Here is a 25748-nt window from a genome sequence, read left to right on the forward strand (position 1 = left end):
GAGAAAAACAACAACAACAACAGCAACAACAACAACAAAATAATAATAATAAAAAAAATAGCAATAATTAAAAAATCTACAGTATTCACTTCCTTTTGGTATATTACATTGGCATTTTCTGTACACAACCCCAGAGCTCCCTCTATTTACACAGTGATCCACAAGGACTTATTCTGGGGAGCCTGGTTCTCCTGGCCCTGAGTGGGGAATTATAGCCCACCCTTCAGAGTTGCTTTCTCAATTTTATTGAATGTACAATACTATCTTGAAACAATTTAAAATACAATTTAAAAATACAATTCTAAAACAATTTTAGAACAATCTTCAAACAATACAATCTTCCAACGATACAATTTTCCTTGAACAGAAGAATTATGTGCAACAATCAGTGACGGTGAGGGGTCTTGGCTCCGCTCCGTCTTGCTCTTCCACGGAGGTGGTTGGCAGCACCTGCAGAATTAGAAACTGCTGTTCTTAAATTCACCATTCTCCGTGATGGAAAGCTTGGGAGGGTTGCCATTCCGGACGTGCATGGTGTAGCGCTCCTTTACCTGCGTCAGGGCGCTCATCAGGCGCGTGTTGGCCGAGTCCAGGAACACGATCCTCTTCTCCTGCAAAGACACCCCAACAGTGTCAGGGCTGCTGCGCGCCCAGCCCTGCCGGGGCTCTGGGCAGAGGCAGCTGGGCCAGCGTTCCCTGGCGACATGAGCCGTCTGCCTCTTTCTGTTTTCCTGTGCCACGGGCTCCTCTGTGGCCGCTCCGGCCCTCCGGGACTTTTTTGCACTTCGAATCCGAGTTACAGCGGGGAATTGATCCGGGCAGGGAGGCTCCACCCAGCCAGGCAGGGGTTTGCCACGGGGGAGTGGGAGGGTGCCAGTGTTAATAACAATGGTAGCCAATTTTGATACTAGATTTTAGAAGTACATTAGAAAAACAGAAACAGGCAGCAGAAAATAAAAGTGGTGGGGCGTTTCATCTGGCAGAGAGAAGTGCGAGTGGTATCTGCCGACCATTTGCCTCTGTGTTTTGGATGGAGTGTGCTCAGAGTAAACTCATGGGATGCTTGAAATAAATACATAAATAAAGAAAGAAATAATAATAATAAAAAGCAGATAATGGCAGCCTGCGGTGACGGTGCAACAGCGACACAGAGAAGCAGCAGCCAAAGCTAACGCCAAGGGTTACTGGAGGTGAGGGGGAGAGGGCACCGTGGGTGGAGGGGAGATGCCATCGACAGAACACAAAGAACAAACATGGAACACGCTGCTCCTAGACCCATTCCAGCTCGGGGGGCTCCGGGGCTCCTCGAATCCACGTGCCTGGTTGATTGTCCTTGCACAGAACGTGCCAGCCTCCACTGGGAGCACACAGCACAGGGATGTGCGCTGCTAAATGGACATGACCCGTCACCAGACCCAGCCTGCTAACAGAGGGATATCTGCAGTGGGATACAGCACTGGAGGGGCAAGCCAAGGGGTTGTTGGCATAATCAGAGATGACAATTTCCATCATTCCCCCCAAAAACCAAAAAAACAACGCAGTGCTAAAAACAGCAGGAAGGTAATTCTGCTCTCCATGCCACCAGCTGATTGGCTATTGTTCTTTGAGAAGGGAAAATGTCTAATTTGCTCAATCAAAAGTTGCATGTGGGAACTCTTCCCAGTCCAGCCCATTGAGAAACAAAATGGAGGTAAAAATGATGCACAGGAAGGATAAACATGAAGGAACAGTTCAGACACACTGCTCAGGAGACTCACGGGCTACCACAGCCCCTTGGGACTGGGATCCCAGCACATCAGTTGCGCTACAGCACTAATCAGAAATGTCTGCTTTTCTCAGTGGGCTCCCACACAGGGGTGAGCGCTTGGGTGCAAAGACAAAGCAGAATTTAAATCCTGCTTCTGTTACAGCCCTGAGGACAGCTCTGTGTCAAGCCAACAGAGGAGGAGGAGGCAAGAGGCAAAGGCCTGCCTTAACCCTCATCCCAATCCAGCTGATGGGAGCAGGGAGAACATGGAGTCAAGGAGTTACAGGCCTCAGCAGGAATGTGCTCCTCAGCCAGGCAAAGCTCCTGCTCCTCTGACTGTATTTCACCTGGAACATACAATTTAAAATGAAAATTTTCCTCCTGAAACTTTTCCTGAAAAATTTCTAAAAAATCTTTCCAAAGAGTTGAGAATGAAAGGCTGGGTGTTTTCAGACACTGCTGAGCACTCACTGAGCCAGTTTGCAAAACAGCTGGAAATCCACACTTGGAAAATCAATCTCAAAAGCACGAGCTTAGTGAGTAGAGGCATCTTCTCACTGAAAGGAAAACTGCATCTACCAGGCACGTCTCTCACATGCTCAGGGCACAGGGAGCAGGAGGAGCTGGAATGGGTAGGAGGACAGTGTGCTGGGCCAGGACTGGGTACTGCTCAGCTAGAGAACTGATTGGGTTTACTTGCCTGTTGGAATTATCTCATCCCCATTTATGACCTGTAATTTAACACAGTGGAGATGTCACTTGCAATAGCAACCGGGCCAGTTCTCTTTGCAGCTGCGCCGCTCTGAGGAGAGTCTGGCCAGACCTATCCCTCCTCAGGCTCCAGAGCCAGGAGAACAGCTGGTGTCTGTCTGCTTGGGGCAGTGCTGGGAGCTGCACTGCACCCCTCAAACTATGCCAGGCTGGTGTCCCTAAGCACAGGATCCCAGGTCACTGCTGCTCCTGGCAGCCTTTAACTCTCCAGTCAGGTTCCAGCCCCACTCGATGAATCTCACACAGAAAAATGACCTTTCCTTTGCTAGCCGCTGAAGGAATCAGACTCAATAAAATCTTCCAAGCGTGACTTCAAGGGATTGCTACAGAACCCAGCAGACACCTAAGCTCCCCTGGTGAGTCTGTTCTGAATCTTTCACCAGTTTCCTCCTCTGCTCAGGTACTCGAGGAAGGACAGTGACAACTGCACTTCCCCCATGCACTGCCTGCCAGTGAAGCAGTTGAGGTTTGCCAGTGACCTTGCTTGCCCAAGAAAAAGAGAAATCATTCATGCTGCTGTTTTGCTCCTGTTTTTTCACCAGTTTCCACTACAGGTGATAAATGCTGCATCACTTGATGAAGTGTGATCAAGGACTACACCCTTCCAGCTCTGAGGGTCTGTAGGTCTCACAAGTGAACAGTGGGGATCCCCTCTGCCAGCTGGTGACACCGGGATCACAGTGGCCCATGCTCCACTTTGCTAGCCCATAGTCAACACCAAGGCTGAGAGCCTCCTGGCATGCATAGGTAACAGGCAAGTTTCGTACTCGGCACAATCTCTCCCCTCTGAAAATCACTTTGCACATTTGCTCAATGCCCCTTCCACCTTCTGGAGGCAGATGAAAGATGCATCCACCCATTTCAGAATCCAGGCTGCTGCCTGGATGAGCTGCCATTCCATGTCTGTAACAGCGAGATGCCCTGACTGTGCCTATCTCCAAAAAACACAGCTCTTTGCAGCTTTATATTTTCCCTACAGTTCCACATCAGTTCAAATATTTCTAATACCCAAACGCCATGTTTAACCATGTTCAGCTGAGACTCCCACCACCACTCTTTGTGTAGGGAATAACTTAGGTTATTCCTGAAAAAATTAATAAAGAAGGTTTCCAGTTGAAGCTACTGAAAAGCCCAGAAGCAGGAAAGAGACCCTCCAAATGCAAATACCGCAAACATAACACGGCAGGCAGATACAAACCAGTCCCAGGTTCTGTTGTGGGATCAGCACAGACACAGAGGAGAAGCTGGAATGACCCCACAGGATACACCCACATGCACTTCCCGCTGGGCTCCCCTCCCCACAGCTGCCCGGGTGGCCGAGGTGGGAGCTGCAGGTTTGTGGGAGATGGGCATTTCCCCAGCGCTGCCGGGGTGAAATGCCACACGGGACATTCCCAGCGCAATACTCCGTTGCAGCATTCTCCTTTCTGGACTCCACTGTCCAAAGCCATGCTGTTGCTGGCACAGCTGAGATGCATGCACATGGCAGCTAAACTATGCTGGGGTGAGGCACAGCTTTCCCAGAGGTCCCAGGCCCACACTTGGAACAACGTCTACACAATGCACTGCTATTCCTTTACTCCCTTGGGATCTCACAAAGTAGCAAAGGTTTTGGAGACGGGATCAGTCCTGGGATTTGTCGCCAGGCTGCCTCAAAGCCCAGGTCAGACAGTATTAATTAAAGCCCTCAGTTATCTCCCAGAGGCAGTAAGTGACACGTCTGACACTGCTGGCTGATACAGCTTGGACGATAGAGAATAGTGCTGGGACAGGAGAGAGGGACCAGTAACAGGTTCTACACACAGGTTCTGGGAGATCCCAAGCTCTTTACCTACCTGTGCATCAATGATTTTCTGCTTTGCATCAATGACTGCTTGCATCTCAGCGTGATCCTTTTTCAGCTCCTCTTCAACAGCCATGAGTCTAGTGAGAAAAGAGAGGGACAAATGAGGACAGCTCAGTATTATTCCCAAGTGTTTCAGGTATTCTGGCCTGTTGGTTTGAGTTCTCTGCTTCTCCTGGCTCACCAAGAGAAGAATTCTGCTGCCCTCAGGAAAGCTTATCTCCCCATCTGACACTCCCAGTGGCCCAACCTTATTATCAGAACGGACATTACCAAAAATGCCACTGCTCTGAGAAACTAATCTCATGTACAGATTCCAAACAACAACAACAACAAAATACCTGTAGTAAGTACAACAGAGACCTAAGTTAAAAATTCGTCAATATCTTCTTTTCCTCTTCTGACAATCTCAGGCAAGTTTCCACACCTGCATCCCCACTTCTTCAGCGCTAAGGACGGAGTGGCACGGGGGAGCCGCTTGTCCCACCTAGCCCCGAGCTTCCCAAAGCCTCACCTGCTGATGATACTTTTCATCTGGCTGTCCTTCTCCTCCTGCTGCCTGCGCAGCCTGTCCTCACTGTCTTCCAGCCGAGACTTGTAGTCTGTGAGCAGCTTCTGCATCTGCTGCTCCTGCACCAGCAGCCGCCGCTCGTACTCCTCCAGCCGGCGGCTGGACACCCGCAGCCGCTCCTTCAGCTTGGCGATCTCCTGCTCGTACTGGGGGTGCCAGGGGGGCACGAGGGAATCAGGGGCAAAGGAGAAAAAAAGGAGAGGTCAGATCGTGATAAAGCTCTGCTGCTCTTTAGGGGAGCATTGGGGTTTTTGTTTTTTTTTTCTAATGAAAAATGAGCTGATTGAAGTAAAGGAAGTGGGAAGCTAACATAGGGGTGACCGTAGAGAAGGAGCACGTGGGCTCCCACTGGGCATCAAGCTGCTCGCACGCTGTGGGGTATCACTCTGCAGCACAATTTAAGCTGTCAGAGGGCTCTAACGTGGCTCCTCAGCCCTGACTGGTCACATCCTGCCTTACTCCAGACTCCAGCAGTTCTCAGGTAGATGCTGCTAACAGTGCTCAACTGCAGAAATGGCCTTGGCTGCCCAAACTTACAAACAGACCTGTTGGGACCCAAATAACTCACTCTTCAGGACCTAATCAATCAGGCAAGCCAGTCACTGCAAACCAGAGCCTGTCAGGTTACTTGGCTGAGCTTTTGTTCTTCTTGTCTCTGTGGGCAATCATTTCTGCAATAGTGCCATGAATCTCAATATATTCCTTTGTTTTGGCTTCATTCACCTTTCCTAACAATCTTATGTTTCTGCTTCTTTGTCCGCCAAATGTTTTCCGCCTCACTCCCTGCCTTCTCAAGACACCAAACCTCTTACACAACAACTCCATCCCCACAGCAACAAATGGCTGTAACTGCATTTGGAAAATTGGGATTTACTCCTGAAAAAACATACGCTTTCAAAAACAGATCATGCAGATTTCTGTGCAGTACCTGGGTGACAAGCATTTGCCTCCAGAGAAGCCCAAGACAAAGTCTGACTGCTGCTCCTGATGAAAGCTGAGCTACAGCCCTGCACAGTCCCTGTGCATGTCCCTAAGCTATGCGCAGTCAGGTTAACAATCCTGATTTACTTTATTTACGGAGTTAGTGATCACTGTAACCAGTATAACCTGTGCGAGAATGTGTGACGCTGGGACCGCATGGCCCTAAAGTCCCTCTGAACTTGCTGTGGGGTGCACAGCACTCAGGGGCACCCTGAGAGCTGGCTGCACACAGAATCAAATCTACCTTCTCGGCGTGCTTGATTTTGTCCAGGTTCTGAGCTGTGTCCTTCTTGGTGTCCTCGTACTGCCCATTGTTGAACACCCACGCTGCCGTCCTCTCCACCGGCGACAGCGTGGCCGAGTCCACCGGCGACTGCACCTGGGGCACAGACACCTGTCAGCATTCCCCTGACACTAACAGCATTCTTGCACACAAACCAGCTCTGAAATCCACCTCAGCTGCAGGAGAAAGGATACTCATGGATCTGTCAGCCTCAAAGGATCCCCAAAATGTCTCCTGGAGGGATACTCCATCCTCCTTTGATTTTAGACCTACAGCACCTACCTGAATCCCTCTAAAACCAACACACTTTGGAAATTTTTCTTCCTCTCCAAGTGAGCTTCTCTCTGAAAAAGTTCTTGTTTCCCAGTCCCGTTCACATCCACCTCTTCCCTTTGCCACACTGTCAGCAAGACTTCCTCACCCTGCCACGACTTGCACAGAGAGAACAGTGACAACGCTCTGCTCTCAGCGTGCTCAGGTTGGTTTCCCTGGAGTGCTGAGGAGCTGAACTTGGGAGCAGCTTCCTCAACCAGGCTGGGACAGACTACAGCGGAGCATGGGACGGCACAGCCTGGCTCCAGGACTTGACTGTGGCAGGGAGGTGGGACACGATCACGGCAGTGCCTGCCAGGTTTGGATGGCCCATTGCAGCGTAGCCACCCTGCCAGGGCCAGCTGTGCTGACTGGGAGAAATGTTCAAGTTCTTTGGAGGCTTTCTCTCTCCTCTTCAAAGGAATCCAAAAAGGGAGCCAAGAAAAGAGACAAGAAACTCTCCGCCTGGCTGGGGAAAACATGGCTTGCTATAAATTCCAAGCAATTTCCACGGACAAAGACGAGTTTATAAGTGCAGGAATTAGCATAATTACTCCTGAAAGAGCAACGTTGTCTTATGTTTTTGAGAAATGCAAAAGATCAACTCCCCAACTGCAGCTTCTTTTTGTGCCCAGGCAGCTCTTCAGCTCCCTGCCTGGCCCAGTGGTGCACCCACGTGCCCTGTGCTCTCTGCCTGGAGCTTCTGAAATCTCAGCCTCAGCCAGAAGCTCTCCATGGGGAAGGAAGAGCTTCTTTAGGAGTCAGGGATCATGTCACCCTCACCCTCCTGCTGTGTTTCTCCTGCTTAGGAAGACAGGGCTGCCAGGTGCTGGATCTGCTCCCACAGCTCAGCTGTCCTGAGCAGCCATGGACACTCCAGCACGGGAAGAACCTCAGCAGAAATGTAAAGGCAAAGAAAAGGCACAGGAATTAGGCAAAAATCTTTGGATTTAGTCAAAGGCCTTTTCCCCAGGAGGAAGTCTTCACAGCAAGAAAGCTAATAGCCCCTCAGGTGTAGAGTGGCAGCCTGGCAAAGCTCCTTAATTCAGATTTTTTTGATGGCATTTGCTGTCAGGCAGCCAGAGCAAGGGAGACCATGGACCGTGCGTGGCTGTGAATCACTGGAGAAATCAGGAACAGGATGGATGAACACTGTCACCACCCACTGGAGCTACAGGGGACTCAGACAGCAGAAAGGTGACTATAAAGTACATCCCCAGCCCTGCACCAGACTGCTGAGCAGCAGCAAAGCTGCCCAAAGAACCTTCCAAGTGTAGGACAGAATATTTCCAGCAGCCAAATTCTGAAAGCTGTCAAAGACCAAGCGGATGGCAAGTCACACATGCTAACGGGTTACAAGTTATTCTCCAATAAAGGGCAAAGAATTAGTCTGCTAGGGTCACGTATTAATTCCCCTCTTTGCCTCTCTTCCAGAGAACACACTGACATTTCTGTTCCCACCTACCTCCTAAATGGAAATGGAAGGCAAAAAGTGACCTCTCCCAGCAAACAAAGGGCCCAGCTCTATGTTCAGAAACAAATGGGACTTGTAGAGAACAGAGTCTAATAATTATAACGCCCACAAAACATGCCTAGAAAGAACATGCCCAACTTCTCTTTTCCCTTTCTCTTTTTTAAACAAGAACAGAATTCCACAACAAGATTTGCAATTAAAAGGACGCAATGGAATTTGCCTTGAAAAAAATGTTGGCTACTCGATTTGGCACCGTCCAAGACGCTGTTCATGGGTGTGGGGAAAGAGAGAACAAATTGATTTCTCTGAAAAAAGCAGGAGCAAGTACTCTAACGAATCCAGTGCAAACAATTAGTATAGAAAGCACAGTGGGAAAACAAGTGGATGCACATCCCCTTCACATTTACTGGCCTAAAATGTGCTACCAGAACAACACAGGGCCTGGTTGTATTCCATAAACAGCCTCCACCTGCCCATGTCCCTGTGCCCCATTGCAGAACACGGACTGCAGGAAGACACAAACACATGCACGGCTCAAATAATAAACAATTACTCCTTTGGGTATTACTAACTTGGCACACTAAGCTTTGGTTTGTGATTCAGTGCTTCTGGTCTCATACCTCAATGAACTTGAGGTATCAAAGTAGTTTCGAGGCCTAGATTGCTGCTGGGTTCCCAGGCATCACCCAGGGTTTCCTGTAACGTTGAGGAGTTTGCCGAGAAAGCTCCACTGTCAGGGAATACCAAGAAAACCTTGGGCAGAGCAGAGGTTGTTTCGCCAGCTTCACCTCACAGCCCAAACCCTGCAAAAGCTCTGACCTGCAGATCACGTTTTCTGCCTTCACCGTGCCATTGAAATACTCACTTCCTCTTTAAAATTAAACTAATTTAGGAAAATACTTTCATACACAGCAAATCACAACTGGATTATTACTGTTTAGTTTTTTTTTTTTAAAGAAGATAAAGGGATGTTGGCTTTTTGACAGGAAAACCTTGATTTATAGTTGCCTATAACTGATAATGCGCATTAGGAATTGGTAGATATAAGCGCTCCTTTCCAGAAAAAAATTTGCATTATTCATCGTTTGGGAAGATTAATGAAAAAGCAGCACTGATTTGAGGCCCAGCAAGAGGCTGCTTCATCATGGTGAAATATGGATTTCTCCACACTTTAGACAACTGTGCTTATTTGTTATTTTGGCAGCAGTTATTCTGTGATGTTTTATCTTTGTTCATTTCCCTGTTTCCGAGGTAGCTCGGCTTTTAAATTAGCACCACAGGGCAAACGCAGTCTCACGTGGCGATCTGAACTACCATTTGGAACAAAGCTGCTCCTGTTTTTTTTTTTTTTCTCCTTTGTATTCAGGGAAATATTCCAGTTTTGTTTCTTTCAGCACGTTTGCTGCTACCTTAGTAAATGGAAAACAGTCCTTTTTTTTTACATTCAGTACAAAAGCATCCCAGTGGCACAGAGAAGGTGGCTTGCCAAGCTTGTGAGGGTGACAGGCACGACTATTCCTCACACTGGTGTAAGTGCTGCTACTCTCGACTCAGCTCCACCCCAAGGTCAAGAAAGCTCTGGAGGCCAAGGAGCAGTGGGCTGAACAGCAAAGCCGAGGCCTGGAGGCAGGATTTCCTTACCTGCTGCGTTTGCTGCCGCTGAATCGCCCGCACCTTGGGGACGGGGCTTTCCCTGGAGGACGAGGACTGGTGCCGGGAGCGGTTCCCGTTCTGCACGGGCTCAACGCCCGCGGCCCCCGAGGCTCCGGACAGGCTGCCCGTGCTGCGCAGGGAAGGGCTGTGGGTCAGGCCGTGCAGCGTTTTGGCCCTGGTGCCCAGCTCGGCCTGGTCCATCCTGCGGATCTGCGCCTGGCTGCTGCTGTTCTGGCGGGGCAGCACCACGGGCGCGTGCTTGTCCGTGCCTGCGGGGCGCCGTGCCGAGTCCTCGCTCTGCGAGCTGCGCTTGGCAGAGTCCTCCAGGCTGCTGTTGCTGCGCCCGCTGGGCTTGAAGTCCTCGCTGTTGCTGCGGCTCCGGGAGCTGGCCGTGCTCAGGTTCTCCGGGCTGGAGTCCACGGAGGCCTTGGCCACGGCGGGGCCGGGGTTGTTGAGCTGGTAAACCGGGTTTTGAAAGGACAGAGGTCGGAGGCTGCCCTGTTGGTTCCACACCGGGTGCAGGGGCCTCCGGACCTGGGGAGCGCTCTGGGGGGTGCTCTGGGTGTCCCACAGCTGTTTGATGTTGGCCACCTGGGTGACGGAGAGCTGGCTGCCCACCAGGCGCAAAGGCACGTCGTGCATCATGGAAGCGGTGTCGCTGTGGGCTGCGTGAGGGTCCTGCAGGTCCATGAGGGAGATGCTACGTCCGTTGGGCAAGACGCTTACCTTCTCATCCTTATCTGAGCAAGTCATGCTCTGGGTGGATGCCTGCTGAACCAGCAGTAAGGTCTTGCCCTTAAAATGTCCATCTACATTTTCCTGGGTTGGAGACTTCATCTTGTTTATGTCACTGTGGAGTGGAAAGGAATTTGGTTAATTTTTGAGCAGCCAAGACCCCGAGAGATCTGTCCCAGAGAAGTCTTTCTACCTCACTTAACCTCCCCCCACTGAAAGCTTCAAGGAGCCAGACTTCCTTTTATGAGCTCTTTGTGTGCAAGTCAGAACACACTCTTCCTTAATTACCGCTTATCTTGGAGAACTGTGTTTGATTCAAGAAGTCCTTCAACTTTATTTTTTTCCACAGGTGAAATCTAAACCATTCCCGCTAAATCCTCCCCCCTTAGTCACTTCTGTCTCTAGCAAGACTTCAGATGCCATTTAACCCTTTGCCACTGCGTAGCAAGAGATGGGACAAAAGGAAATCGCCTCAAGTTGTGCCAGGGACGGTTTAAATTGGGTTCCAGGAAAAATTTCTTCACCCAAAGGACTGTCAACAGTGGCTCAGGCTGGCCAAGGAAGTGGTGCAGTCACCATCCCAGGAAGGTGTTTAGCACATGTGGCATTAGCACCTCGATGTGGCACACGAGGACACGGTTTGGTGATGGCCTTGGCAGTGCTGGAGTAACGGTTGGACTTGATACTCTTAGGGCTCTTCCAACCTTAAAGACTCTGTGTATTATGGAGGCCTTAAAATTCAGCAGGAGTTGTGTGAAGGCTCCTTCAGAGCTGGATGCAAGCTCAGGGGTAGAGAATTGCAGATGACAAAACTGGCCCTTGTACCTGACAGCACAGGTACTGCTCTGGGCCTGCAGCAGCTGAGCCCTTTGGCAGCTCTGCCGTGTCACAGCTGCAGATTAACAGCTGTTACAGGGTGAGAAACGCTGCACCAAACACAAGAGGGCTATTTCTGCTATTTCTGCTGTTCCACAGTTAATAAGTTTCACCCACAGCTCAGTTTTTCCATTAGCAGCCTGATGGCCACAAGGAAACACGATGGCTGACCGTGCACTCAGGCTGGCAGTAAATCACAGAACCGCTTTTTTAACCAGCTCAAGTCCTTGACTCCCAGAGATGTGGTTGAGTTCTGGGTAAGTCCAAAGCCCCAGGTGCCCAGTGCCACCCTGAGCACCTTTGACTGGGATGGTGTATTTATTCCCTGGGAGAGAGGCCCGAGCTCCCCATTGCAGTGGAGCTGGGCCGCCAGCTCAGGTGGTGAAACCCTCAACCCTTGGAACCACAGAATGGTTTGGGCCGCAAGGAGACCTCGAAGAACACCTCGCTCCAACTCTTCACAGCTTTAACAACCCCACAGCTGCCCTGGAGCCCTGGCTGGGACGTACCCATCGGTGGGGTCCTCAGTTATCTTCTGAAGTCCCGAGGAGAGACTTCCAGCGACGTTAGGGCTGGAGCTGTGCTCCATGAAACGCTTCAGCTGCTGCTGCGTGGGTGTGGGGCTGGCCATGGATTTTGTGATATCCGCAAGGATACGAGGGAGAGGTCCCAGTTTTGCCACAGTTGCCTGTAGGAAGGAATTTTCACCCTAATTGGATACAAGCACCACGACATCCGCCAGGTTTTGGGTTTGTTTGTTTTTTTGGTAACGATGCACAGAGGCGCAGGGATGGAGTGGAAGGAAGGAGGGTGGGTGGTTGTGTGCGGGTGTGCCGGGATCGTAATGCAGTGTTATGGAGCAGCGCAACGACGGCGACGAGATGGATGGAGGAGACGAAACGGGGTGCAGCAGACATTGAGGAAAGAAAAGGAAATAGAAAAGAAATTAGGATTGACCCTCAAAAATAAAAATCATGCTCAATAAAACAAAACTACTGCCATTCCAATGCAAAACTCTCATGCAAAGCACACTGAGTCCCGCGTGGGTGAGGTCAAAGTGAAAACTACGGCATCTGCTCATTGAAGGGCATTCAAAGGCTACAGATTCAGCTGGTGGGGGGAACTTTCCAGGCAAAGGGTGTCATGTGGTAGAGGAAATGCATGCCAACAGATGAGGGGGATCACGAGAGGATCGCAGGGGTTGAGGGTGATGGGAAAGGGAAGGTTTTCATTTCATAAGCCTTTCATTTTTTGGTATCCTGCAGGGATGCCATCTCCTTTCACACCATTATCAACAATTAATTAAGCCATTCTTCCCTACCCAAACATGAAAAATAACTGCATGAGAGCATCAGTGATCTTCAATATCACCCCATCAGCATGGGATGAAATGTGTGGCTCCAATTACAGGTTAGCTCAGTGCTGGCCAGGCTGAGGGTAAGAGCAGCTGGCCTTCAGCAAGGAAGGCGGCTCCTTCAGGCCCTGGCTTCTCACCCTTTGGGCCACTGCTGGGAGATCAGCTACAGGGCACCTCCAGGCTCCTGGGACTGCAGGAAGAAGGTCAAGGAGCTGCAGATTTATTAAAAAATAAAAATTCTGCTACAAAACTAATGTTGTTCTCAAAGATACCCTTGTTTTCCTCATAAGCAGGTACTCAGCCAGCTTGCCTCCAGAAAACGGTCTCTTTACAGACCCTTTCATACAGCACTGTGGCTATTAAAATCTCCAAGGTGGCTCCTCTCATTTTTTCCCAGTCATTCCCTACAGTTAAACCATAATGCATGTAACTTTGCCCCTTAATTCTCTTTTTAGGAAACGACTGTACCAGCTCCCAAGGGCCTGCTAGGATAGGATAGATCCATCCACCCAACCTACAGAAAGGGCCATGCAGATCCATACACTTGGAGCGTACACTGTGTACGTGTATGAGGTAAATTGGAAAACAAGACCATAGCTTATTATCAAACTAAGATTAATATACAAACTGTCTTTTTGAGTCAAGGGCATTTGAATTCACTCTGATGCAACAAGCTCAGATTTTTGTTTTCTCTTTTAAATAATGTACAGTGAAAAAATAGATACACAACCAATAACTACTGTGGCAAACGCTGATGCAATAAAAATTGAGTGCATTGCTATTCACCTTACTTCTCCAGTTTCAGAAGAAAGAATAATATACGTGGAACATGCATAAAATAATGGACCTCTAAAAATTGAAGTATGGAACAGTTCCAAGCACTTGGGGGAAAAAAACCCACCAGAAGACTCACAGTTCAGCTTTTCTAGGCCTTATCAATTGTCTTTGCTACCAAGATTTTAATGATTTTGGTTCCTGCAGACCCACACAGCTAAGGAAGAGCAAAACTCTGCCTCTTCTCCTTCTGCAGCTAAATGGAAGCAGTGTTCATTGTTGGTGCTGTCTGCTAGGATCAGAAGCTGGACACTGCACATGAGCTCAGCACAGGGCACAGCAGAAAGCTTCTTGCTCTGCTGCAGGATGGCACTCGGAGCGGATCCAGCTTTATACGTGGCATTGGTCATACGCCAAAATCAAAGACTACGGAAATGAGAGCATCTCAGCAGGCTTGGGATGGGGTTGTTGATGACAACAGTTCCGCAGGGCCAACTCATTCCTCCACCAGGGGCAGGGGAGGGCCTGGTGTGCAGCAAAGCACCACCCTTAGCACCACAAGGGCATTGCAACATGGCCTTTTTCTGTCCAAACGCCTCATTTATGAGAAAGGACCAGCTGCCCAGGGAATTTCAGGTCTACTTTTAAGCAATGCCTTCAGCACCTGACCTTCCTAAAGGCTCTGCAAAGTGTCTGCACTGCTGCTGAAGCCCAACCAACCTCACACGCCCTGCTGCAGGCCCTGATCCGAAATCACGGAAGGAGCAGTTGTGAAACTATCAAACATTCCCCTCCAAAGCTCTCGGCTCCCCTTGATATTCCCCAGTGTTTACTGTTGCCATGGTACCATCCCCTGAGTGGCCCTCCCGGGCCTGCAAACAGCTTTACCTTATCAAGTTGGGACACAACCTCCCAGAGGAGGGAATGCAGCACGGAGAGCTCTTTGCCCAGGTCGATGTAGCCATCATATCCAGGCATGTTGGAGATGGTATCTGGGTTACAGAGCTCCTTCAGAAAACGCTGCATTCCTCCCCACTCATGTTCCAAAAACTCATTCATGAAGGTCATGTACTCTTCCTTAATACCGAACCTGCAGGAAAGGGAGGTGGGGGGAAACCCAGTCAATAACCTCCACACAGTATACAGAGTACAAGTGCTTACAGACAATTACTTAAACACTTTACTTTAGACCTGCCTTTCTGAAGATTTGGAGTATTTTCAAAAGAAAAAAAAAAATTCAAAATCTGAAGATTTCGATGTTTTGGAGGAAAAAAAACACACGGACAATTTAAGAGATTCTTTTGCTTTGTGGTACTTACTTAAATATTACTACCTCGCTGTTTATGTTACAAATGACATCTCACGCCCCTCCCTCCCACAGATTCTCTTTCTCTCCTCTCGTGGAGGAGATGTGCCATTCCCTTCGTACCATTCAGCTGAGAATTCTGATTTTCACGATCCTTGGTGGGATCATGAGGCTTCCTTCCCTTTGGAACAGAACATTCACTAACACGCTAGTGCATGACTCTTCCTGGTTTTATGCTGAGTCCCCTGCACAGAATTCAACACAACTCCAATCTGCGTGTGAGGAGAATTTAGCTGAGGTGTCTCAAGCGTTCACATCTAAATGAGAAGATTCCCCCTTTCCTAAAGCTGGCTCCAGTCTGCCAGAGAATCAGCTGCCTGTGAGCACAAGAAGGAATCAGGCAGGCTGCAGGTTTCAGTTCCTCTGGCAGCACCTACTTGGTAAAGTTGGCGAGGTTCTGGATGACTTTGGCGACGAGGGTGAGCGTGCGGGAGGTCTGGTCTTCGGGGTACTCCTGCATCAGGTTGAAGAGGCTGGGGGACATGATGGCAGGGCACAGGAAGCGGAGGAACAGAGAGGCACTGATCAAGCGTTCACTGATGTCCTGCTTGCCCCTGTTCAGGGACTGCTGCTTCCAGGATGCAAACACCTCCTTCAGTTCACGAGGGAACACGCTGGAAAGGGAAAAAAAAAAAAGGGAAATAAAATTGCACTGGCAACGAGATGCAAAAAGTTGAACTGGTGATCACTCACCCGAAATACTTATCTGTGAGAAAACATCAGCTCTTTTTTTAACTCCCCCTCCTTTTTTATTTTCTCTTTCTCTCTAGGCTAGGTAATGTCATTAGGCATCTATTCATAGATCCCCGTTTAATCTGGTGGCACTTAAGCAGTCTTTAAAGCACCCCTTGTTCATATATGTTAAGTGAAGCCATTTCCAGACACGCTGATTTGCAAGCTAAGAACTACTTATCCATTGCTACCCTGGAGCAAACAGGGTTAGAACACTGAAAACAAACCCAGCCAAACTGAGCTCATCTCCATATCTGACAGTTTTACCTTACTTGTTAACCTCTCAATACTGTGCCTTTGCTTCATGCCAAAGCAGAAAGGCCCCTCTTCTTCCACTGCTACTCAGAAGCAGAGATTGATAGAAATCTCTCTGCCACTGCTTCCTCCCTGTGATTTCCTGTTTAGTTCCACACATCTGAAGGGTCTAAAAGTCTTCTGTACACATCAAAACTTGCAGCTTTTTATGCCAAGTCCAAGCTAAGCTGTTATCTTCTCACTTTATTCCCTCCTTATCCGGTCACACTCAGTATGTGTTCCCTTGGCAGAGGATTTGGGCAGAAGGCCCCACAGGCGTGGTTTGTGGGCTGGGACCTCCAGTCTGGGCACAGGTTCCACCCGCAATCTGGAGTCACATGCAGGAAGGCAGTGAGGAAAGGGGACAAGAAGACAGATGGGGCCGTGCTCCTTCCCTGTCCCACTGCTACTCCCTCCCTTGATACCTTAACTTTCAGCTTTCATGTTTTCCAGATTCTGTGCTGCCTAGGGCTGTAGTTCTGAGCCTCATACTAAGTGCTGCTGAGCTCTCTTCACAGAGTAGGGAGACAAAACAAATCATTTTCCTGATGAAGACCAAGGATAACTTTCAGGCCCAAAAGCACAAACAACGGTGGACTGAAGGGAGGAACGAGAAGGATGGGACCTCACAACCCGAAGCTGTAACTGGACAATTAAACCTCAACATGCAAATGAACCAAAACCTATGAAAATGTAAGACTTTGTGACCAGTCAGCTATTTTGTGACCATTCTCAATCCCCCTTGAGTGTAGCCCTGGCCAGGCCCTGTCCTGCCCAAGGTGTATCCTAGAGGCCTTTCAGTAAATCCCTACTTTATTCTCTAGCTCTGTCCAGTCTCTGTCTCAGGTCAGCCTTCCCAAGGCATCACCCTCAGCCGCAGAGGAGGAACGGGCCCCTCCGAGCAAACAGGGGACAAAGGGAGGGAAGGAAGGCGCCTTACCAGTAAGAATTGATAATCTTGCAGAAGACCAGCTCACAACACATTTTCAGGTTGCACTGATGATCTGCTAATTCACTCTGTGAGCACCTGCTGGGGTCCACTTCACAGTTTTCATCTGACTCATACACAGCCTTGATAAACTCCCCTGGAAAAAGGGAAGAGGATGAGGAACCAGGGTAGTTACAGGAAAAGCCTACTTGACACACCTTTAAATCCTGCTTATGTCTTTGCCTGACAACTGCCTGTCCTGCTCTAGGTGTCTGCAGTTCAGCCTCCAGACACCAGGTGTTGGGGACACGACTCCTCCCAGCCCTTTCCCGAGAGAGCACAGCCTGGGCTCTGATGCTTCAGCCTCCCATGCCCTCGCTGTCCCCAAGCACAGGTGCAAAACCAGGATGGCTCTGCTTAGCAACGCTGCAGGCACTTCCCTTATGGCCCCGAGAGGAAGATTCGACTTGATATTCAAGCTGTGTTATCAACTATGAAATTATCCACAGTCTTAGGGATGAAGCTGTGTGCTATTTGTCTTCATAATTTCCCCAGGAAATGCGCTGGCAATGATATTTATTTGTATTATTTCTAAACCCGCCTCTTTTTATAATTTGAAGAAGTGTCACCTTGCTCTTGAATAAGAGTAATACCCAAGCAGTGGCTAGATGCTGCTAATTTTCTCGAACTCTTATATCAACACCTTACAACATTTTTATGACCTGCATGCATCTTTCAAGCTCCTTGGCATTTCTGTCACCCTTCCCTTTCGGCATCACAACAGAAACTGCTCACGTACAAACCACATGAAGCCGGCTTTGTCCGACAGACTGGAATGAACTACTCAGTGGTTTCCCTCCTCTATATGCAGGCATTCCAAGTGATTTTTAAACTGTTGGGTGTTCAGTAGGAAAAACGCTTTATTCATTGGTTTAATGATTCAATGTCTTTCAAGTTCATCTCCTCAGATGATCTCGCTGGCTCTGAGCTAATGCAAGGCTTGTTTGTGCAAAAGGGGTTTGTTTTTAGCCTTTGTTTTCCTAAAACCCCTTAAACACCTCTCAGCCCCTTCCCAAATATCAGCTTGGTGTTGTTGCAAGCAAAGCAGGCACCACATTTTCTTTCTTTTTTCTCTTTTTTTGTGATGGGGTCCAAAACATTTCTGTTGAGGGCATTTAAATCTCTTACTTGCAAAACTGCTGGCATCACTTTGTTAAGCCAATTCTGTTTTAACTCTTGTTTACTGGGTAATATTTTTTATCCTTAAACATATTTGAAACTTACTCTTCGTGGCCCACAAGACCCTGCTATAACCAGATACAAGATTCCCTTACAGACACGTTACATTGCTAACACCAACCACAGAGTCGTTAATCCTTTCAAAGAACAGGGCAGCTGAGGAAAATGACATTTAAAACCTGACAAAGAATTAGACGGGGATATTGTCATGAGCAAAGTTGCCTGAGCTGTAGACAAGCTGGATGGCCTTAGGGGCATTTTCCATCTCTCCTGCCTATGATTTACCATCTTATCACTCAGCACTAAATGATGTATTAGAAGTCATTACTGTTAAAATATTTTATGCAATTACTGCACATTAAGGAGCTTGCAGCAGCTGTAATGGAGTGGTCCCACAGCTGATGTTCAGCCTGCTGGGAAGCACAGCACAAAGTACCAGGCTGCTCGTTTCTCCCTACCAGGTGAGAGCCTACAACTGTGACTTACACTCAGTGGTTCCACCCGGGAGAATAAGACTACCAGAACAGGCTCATTACACTTCAGAAATGGCCAAACTGGATATAATCCCAGAGATGACAACACTGACCCTCGGAGCACTAATTTAGCCAGCTATCTCCTTGATGCTTTGCCAGCATCTGGGATTGCTGAGGACAAGCGAGACTGCTGGGAAAGCAAGCTGCTTGGCTTTACTTTTTCCTTTTTTTTTTTTTTTTTGTGAAAGGATGTGGTGTGGGGCTTGGCTTTGGCTTCATCTTGTTTCTCTTGTATCACTTTCCAAAGCTTTCTTCATCCCAGAAACAACAAGGGCTGGGTGGCTCATTGTGCAACTGTGGAAAAGGAAGATTGCGCGGAGTTGCTAAAACCCGACTGCGGTGTGTCTGCAGAGGGCAGGGAGCCTGGGTTTGGTGCCCTTTACTGCTATCTTTGTGTGGCCAGGAATTCCCCAGGCACTGGCTTATGACTAGAGCAAAACCTTTTAGTGGAGGGGGGACAATAACAAAATTATCAGAGTCCACCCTGGCATGTAGCAGTGGGCATGAAGACCCCGTGGGGAGAATGGAGTAGGAGATCACAGGACGGCCAGGTAGTTTTAATGAGTCAGGGAATAATGAGCACTCGGGATAAACACAGGCAAGAGGCTTCCCAGACAGGATGCATCTTGATCTCCTGTCCTGGGATGCTCTGCAGCCTTGCAGCCTCCCTCGCTGGCCTTGTCTCTCTAAGGACGATGTGTCAAACCCCCCTTTTCAAGCCTGTTTGTACATCAGATTGAACAACCACCATTGCTCACAAAGAAATCGCAGGGTTATACCTCTTTATCACGCTAGAGACACAACAAAGTCACCCAGAAAAACAGAACACAGTAATACAAACTTGAAGAGGGACTCAGCTACATCAAATCGAGCTTGCCTTGCCTTGGGTGCTGCTCCTGCAGGCCCCAAAGAGCACCCTTCTCCACATGAAGGAAGGGCACAGAGAGCAGGACAGTGTGCTATCGGTGTACGAGACACTCAGGCTGAGTGCTGAGGCAGTTCCTTCCCATCCCACCCTCCCAGCTGCAGCCGTGCTGCACACACAGCTCAGGGGCAGCCCTTGCTGCGCAAACAGGTGGCAGACAGGGAGTTTCTTACCCAGTGCATCCTGGAGGTACTTCTGTCCTACCAGCTTGAGGTATTCCTCAATAGCTTTGGTAGCGAGTGTGTTCTCCCTGAAGATCAAGACATCGTGTTCTGCACAACGATCTACCTCAGCCATCACCAAATCTGTCAAGAAGTCCTGAGGAAAAAAGGTCAAATGGCAAAGGTGATGTTAACCAGCTCAGTCCTGCCAGGCTAACCACAGAAGCCAAGAAGGAAGGATATTTCAGGATAATAAATAATTTCTCAGCCTGAGGCAAGGGGTACAGCTGCTACATGAAGTAAGGGCTGAGGAAATACCCAGGGCTCCTCTTGGGTTTATTACACTTATAAAATGATATAGATCACAAATTATACAGGGTGAAGCAAAAGTCTCTAAAAAAAACCCCTTTACAGCCAAGCTTGTGTTTCAGTTTAGCTCCAGAACAGAACCTCTCACCAGTTTGTTTATCAGAGGCTTTGTCTGCTGAAAGAAACTGTGCTATTATATTTATCCTTCCTTTATAAGGAATATTCCATACAAACATGGATTTAAAAATCCAAATTGGAAGTGACGCACAAGTTATTACATCTTGATGATATTTAAGTAAGAAGAATGGCTTAATAAATTAAATTCACAAACCAAAATGCTTTAAGATTTGGGAAAAAAGAAGTTAACATTCAAATTTCTGGTTATCTACATGGCTTAACTTGAACCGCATTCAATTGTCCAGGCAAGAACTGTCAGCAAACCTTGATTAGGAGAATAATCTTTTTATATAGGGTCTAATTCTACCTGAATTATTTCCTGAAGTGGCAACTTTATGCGAGTCAATGACATTTAGTACTTTTGGTTTTCAGTTCATTATTGCTGTTTCTTTTCAACAAAATCCAAGAGAATTCTTTTGACCTGGCTCAAACTGGGAACATCCAGCTGTATCCCCACCAGCAGAAGTACTGAAGCTGGAAATACCCTCTTAGGAGCTTTATGGCAGCCTGGGCCACCTGGTGCCTCCCATAAACAGAGGTTCCAAACTTCACACACCAGGAATGCAAAGTTATAACACTAATTTATCAACTTGCTGCAGCTGGCACTGGAGCAACCCAGAGCCTGTTTTCCAGCAGAGTTTCAACATAATCTTAGCTACCAGCTTCTCTCATCAGATAATGTAAGGAAGATGTTCCTGTCACATGCACCAGCACAGAGCATCAGCCATCCCGAGATGTTTTCAGGAAGCAAAGAAAAGGACCTTCACTGGAATAGTTACATGAGGCTGTCCCTTGGATGTTGCTTACAGCCATCCTTCCACATCTCTATCCCTCTGACTTGTGCTTTACTTGCTCTAGCTGGTGTCACAGGCAGAAGCTGCCCCTCCCACGTGGCACTGCTCACACAGCACCCAGCAGGCAGCAGCCAGATAGATCAATGTGCGCTAATGCTTCCCAGAACTTCCCACGACCTGCAGGGTACTCTCCCACAAGCCATTTGAAGAAATCAGTGTGCACCCAGAAGTCCTGAGAGCATCCTTGGGGCAGGTGGGATCACCATTAACTGGGTATGGATCCCCCAAATGGCTGTTCAAAGGCTGAGCCGATCGATGGCGGCATCGATCCGCTGACTCAGCGCTGGCACCCGCTGCTCGTTGTATCACAGGCTTATTTATAGAAGCAGCTGTCCAGTTTACCAGCCGCTTGTTCACTCATCTCTTAACCCACATCCTGATTTTAGAAATGCAAGGGAAGGCTCCTGAACACTCAAATGCAGGCGCTGATTTTCAGAAGATGAAGTTATAGAGTCTTCTCGCTTACTCCTTGTACACTGCCGCTGCCTACTGTCACGGGCCCCCGTTCCCACCAGGAATCCCTTATCAGTAGCCAGAGCCACTCCAACCGGAGCCGCCTGTGCTTACCTTGGCTCTCCCCGTGCTCTGAAGAATGTGCACCAAGGCAGAGGCCACCTCTTCCTTGTTCTTGACGCTGATCACAGGTTCCAGCACGGAGCACAGCAGGGCGTAGTTGCTGGTGACATACTCCCCGAATTCTTTGTACTGCTCCATGGGCAGGATGGTGATGGTCTGGTAGCGGGATTTGATCCGAATGGAAGGCCCCCCTGATTTGCCTTTGTTGGCTGTAGGGGTGCTGACTGGGTACCATTTCTCCACAAACTGCCGACCGGTCACGCTGGCCGTGGGAATGTTGACCAGGCCTATGTAATTGTTCTTGTCCTTTTTCTTTTTCTTCTCTACATCCTTGTAGATGTGAACTGTGACGCTCTGAATGTGTGGGAGGCTGTAGAACTCAAAGTGCTCTCCCCAGAAAATGTTATCTGCTTTTGCTTTGCTGGTGGTGCGGGCAAAGAGGGTGTCATCAAGGCACAGCTCACAGAAGTATTTCTTCTTGGGGGTCAGGTCCTTGGCCTCTATGATCCAGAGGCGAAGCACGTTTTCAGCTCGACGGCAATTGTCCTGTGCAGAAGAAAGAGATCAGTTTTGATTCTAAACCTCTAGAAGTTGAGTATTTCATCCCCCAGAGCAGCAGCAAAGAGCTGCCTTTTCTGTCTGCGGTAAGGACAGAGTCAGAATTCAGAATCAGATTGGCTGATCCAGAGAGAATCGGAATCTCTAGAAAATTGGACATTTTCTAAGACAGAGGCAAAGGGCTGTCTTTTGTATGTCAAGAGTGCTGGGGACTAGAATATTTTTCTTCTTCAAAAGCTGTACTTGAAATGCTTTAGAAAACAAACGCTCTGCACAAGAGCCTGTCCAAAGCTGCCAGACTGATGAGGAATCCCAGAGCACTGTTAGCCTGTCCCTGGGAGGTAGGATGGCAGCTATGGAGTGACTTATCAGATATTTCCAGCTGATCTATAAGTTGATTCCTCATCTCGCTCCGGCTCCAATTTGTTTAATGTTGTTTTTTTCGGGTTTCCCCCCAACCCCTATCTCTGCCCCTAGATTAAAACAGGGCCCCTATGAAGCTGTGCCCCATCTTTCCTGGGTGCATGGCCTCAGAAATCCAGTCTGCATCCCAAGCTGGTGCTGGGGCAGGGATCAGGCAGCACGCCGGTGTGTATTTACTCATTAAAGGTTTGACCTACTGCACTCCCTGGAATAGCACACGGCAGCTTTAGACACACGGATGAGCGGATGGCTCCCCAGACTAAATTAATTGAGGATGCATCTGTGGGAAACCCTGGTACACTGGACTAAAATCCAATCATCCCACCTCCATTCCCCCACTAATCTTATTTTCGCAGTTTCTATTACCTTCATCGGCTGCGATAGTCTGTATATGTTTTCCATCCACCAGTCCCTCTCTGCTGCAGAGGAACAACTGAAGCATTTACTGCCCTTGGAGTAGGTTACCTGGAATGAATAAATGACAGGCTGAGTTCAGGCAAGCCTAGGAGACATGGAAGAGGCTGCAAAAAGTGAGGAGGAAGATAAACAGTGCTTGAGTAACAAAGCAAATATGAAAAAGGGAGGTAAAAACACAGCACCCGAGAAGGCAGAGAGGATAAAAGGCCCACAAAATGCAGGGAGCAAAAGAAGTTTGAGGTTATATAAAACTAGAGAAACTGAAGAATTTATATAAAATTAAGAGCACCAGAGGCTCCTCTTAAAGACTTTTAAACAAAGCTTTAATCAGCCAGTAAATCTATTCTTTTTTTAAACACTTGTTAATTGATCTGCGGCTATTAAAGCTTGCTGATTTCCCTGCTAAGGCCCAGGGGCAGATGATTTTGTTACTGACAGTGTGAAGACAGACAGACCAGACAATGCATTAACACAAGGCAAAACACACTGGACACGATGACTTCATGTAATACAGTAAATACAAAATATTTCCAGGGGTCCATATAGACAGCAACAGCCTAAACAAACCAAGGGAGCTGTGCCCTGCTCCAGCCCTGACAGCTCTGCTTTCCCACACTGGGGAACCACCTCGGTTTCTTCCCCTCTTACGTGGCCTGACAAGCCTCATTTACTCTTTCCGTTCATTTGTGCTCACAATTACAAAGCAGTTTGAGGCAACAACCTCAGAGCTAAGTTGTTGCCAGTGTTTTCCACCCAACTCCCCAAGCCTAAGCAAGCTGCAAAGTGCTTCCAACCAGAAGAACGAGGCTGAAGCAAACAGGAACAGTTCCTGGATGCATCCTGAGGGACCAGAGCCTTATATGCTCTTTTACTGCTAGAATTTTCCAGGGTGTAAACAGCTCTTTGTTCCAGAAGTTTAAACACATCTGAGTAATCCTGCTGAAGACAGAGTGACCTGTCCCTGCCATGACAGGCGACGTGGCCTCAGCTGCATCCAAACACCCAGGGCTCCACTGCTGGAGCTGGGATGGCAGGACTGTGCTTACACACACAGTTTCTGCCTGTTTCTGGAGCAGACCTCGGAGCCACAGCCTGCAGCCTCTGCTGAAACAGCAAAGGGATCTTTGGATCCTGCTCCACGGTGCAACGGACACGTCCACAGCCACTGAAGCTTCTCCCCTGACAACTGGAGAGCACTGCGCTAATGGAAAGGGGCTCTGACTGGAAAACTCATTTCTTGGTTCCAGTAAATTTTCTAAATTCAATTTCAGGTGAATTTGGAAAGGGTGAACACACAGCTAAGGTACACACTGCATGTCCATTGTGCGGTATGTATCAACCATACATTTGCATGCACACTACAGATGCTTAGATAGTTATCAAACTGAAGAGATTTTCCAATTAGGAGACCCGGTAATGGAAGAAGATTTCTCTCTGTTCAGTGACTGATGCCATCAGCCTCAAGGACTTTAAAAGTCACATGGTGGCTCAACAGCCCCCACCCAAACCTCGGCACAGCAGTGGCTGCTGCTCTGTTTTCCAGTCCAGGCATTCCCCAAGGGTTCAGGGGGACTGGCAGCTGCCTGTCTGGAGCCTGTCCCTACCTCAAAGCAGAAGTCTCGTCCAAGGATGCTGCTGTGAAGTGGTTTGACAAAAACTGCTTCTTCTGCTGCAAAGTCCAGGGTCTCTATGGTGCTGGCTTGGTTCAGTAAAGACTCATGGGAACGGGACTCCTTCAGCTTGGGCAGCTCACGTGGCCTGTAGGACAAGGAGGAAAGGAAATGTCTTTTTTTTCCCCTCACAATTACCAAAAAGAGCTGGCAAGATCCCAAAGAAAGCTGCAGCTTTGTCTCGGTGCTTATTCAGAGCAACTTCTACAATTAGTCTGCAAACCTTATGAAAATAACATTAGGCCAGTAACCCCAGACTCCCAAGGGAATATCCAGCCTAGGAAGTCCATTCCCACTGACCTAGAAATTATAGCTGCCAACTTGTCAGTGAAAGAACAACAGCAAAAAATTCAGAACTGAACTGCTGAAATTTAAGAAAAGCCCATAGGTAGAGTTTTGGATGTAACACTGAAAATACTTATTACTAGCTAGATTAGCAGACAGATGTTGTGTATTAGCAGCAAAGAGCACATGGATCCCTAAAGCTGTAACCAATGCAGAATGAAGATTACTCATTAGAGCAGATGACCCTTCACAATACACTTGATTTTTTAACATACAAAACCTTTACACTGAAGTCAAATACACAAATTCCTTCCCACTCCACGATTTCTCAAATCAGTCATTTTACATTTTCTTTTTCAGCTGCTTCTTCCAGCTTGAATTTCCAATTTTTTGGATACATTCTTTCTCTTTTAACTTCTCACTGACACGTACTGGTTCTCCTTTCCAGCTGATTGTCCTGTAAATCCCTGAGCTCCACCAGAGCTGAAATGTCCCAAATTCACAGCACTTTTTTATCAAGGCAGTTTTCTCTTTGCCCCCACCAGTTCTTGAACACTTCTCAAAGACATTTCCCTCCCTCCACTATGCCACAGCTTCTGGCAATCAACGGTGACATTATCAAGTGTGTTTTAACCCTTTCTGTACTCCCCCAACATGATTTAAAGCAACATTTGTGCATAGTAGGGAGCTCTGCTGTCAAACAGCACTGCAAAACGTGCCAGATTTAGAGGTGATGCGGCTCCACCTCTGCTCCTTCTGCCTCCAAACTGACACCTGCCCTAGAGGCTTCTGCAAGAGTCATATAACACCTGAGGCACAACTTGCATCTCAAGGTAAACATCATGTGCAGACACATCCTGTTTTTCCTGTGGCAGGAATTCAGTCAAATCCTTCACAGCTGACCAACAAGGAGGAAGAGCACAG

General features: G+C 48.2%; 1 protein-coding gene across 2 annotated transcripts in view; it reads right to left on the bottom strand.

The window, feature by feature from the left end:
• Nucleotides 1-380: 380 nt before the first annotated feature.
• Nucleotides 381-25748, bottom strand: part of RASAL2 (RAS protein activator like 2) — a 160219-nt gene continuing 134851 nt past the window's right edge. Inside the window, exons 6-18 of one of the 2 annotated variants that reach the window (XM_066192158.1) lie at nucleotides 24474-24627; nucleotides 22819-22917; nucleotides 21463-22017; nucleotides 19568-19712; nucleotides 16710-16854; nucleotides 15121-15357; nucleotides 14266-14467; nucleotides 11756-11934; nucleotides 9624-10485; nucleotides 6158-6292; nucleotides 4876-5078; nucleotides 4354-4441; nucleotides 381-611 (exon numbers count right to left, since the gene is read on the bottom strand). In XM_066192158.1, coding sequence (XP_066048255.1) covers nucleotides 459-611; nucleotides 4354-4441; nucleotides 4876-5078; nucleotides 6158-6292; nucleotides 9624-10485; nucleotides 11756-11934; nucleotides 14266-14467; nucleotides 15121-15357; nucleotides 16710-16854; nucleotides 19568-19712; nucleotides 21463-22017; nucleotides 22819-22917; nucleotides 24474-24627 — 3157 coding nt within the window. In that variant the 3' untranslated portion in view covers nucleotides 381-458. Of the gene's footprint in view, nucleotides 612-4353; nucleotides 4442-4875; nucleotides 5079-6157; nucleotides 6293-9623; nucleotides 10486-11755; nucleotides 11956-14265; nucleotides 14468-15120; nucleotides 15358-16709; nucleotides 16855-19567; nucleotides 19713-21462; nucleotides 22018-22818; nucleotides 22918-24473; nucleotides 24628-25748 lie in introns of both variants that reach the window. The other variant, XM_066192157.1, reaches the window with a different exon arrangement.

The sequence above is a fragment of the Chamaea fasciata genome, unplaced genomic scaffold (assembly GCF_029207755.1).
Source record: "Chamaea fasciata isolate MVZ Bird 193981 ecotype frontalis unplaced genomic scaffold, bChaFas1.0.hap1 SCAF_10, whole genome shotgun sequence".
Taxonomy (NCBI): domain Eukaryota; kingdom Metazoa; phylum Chordata; class Aves; order Passeriformes; family Sylviidae; genus Chamaea; species Chamaea fasciata.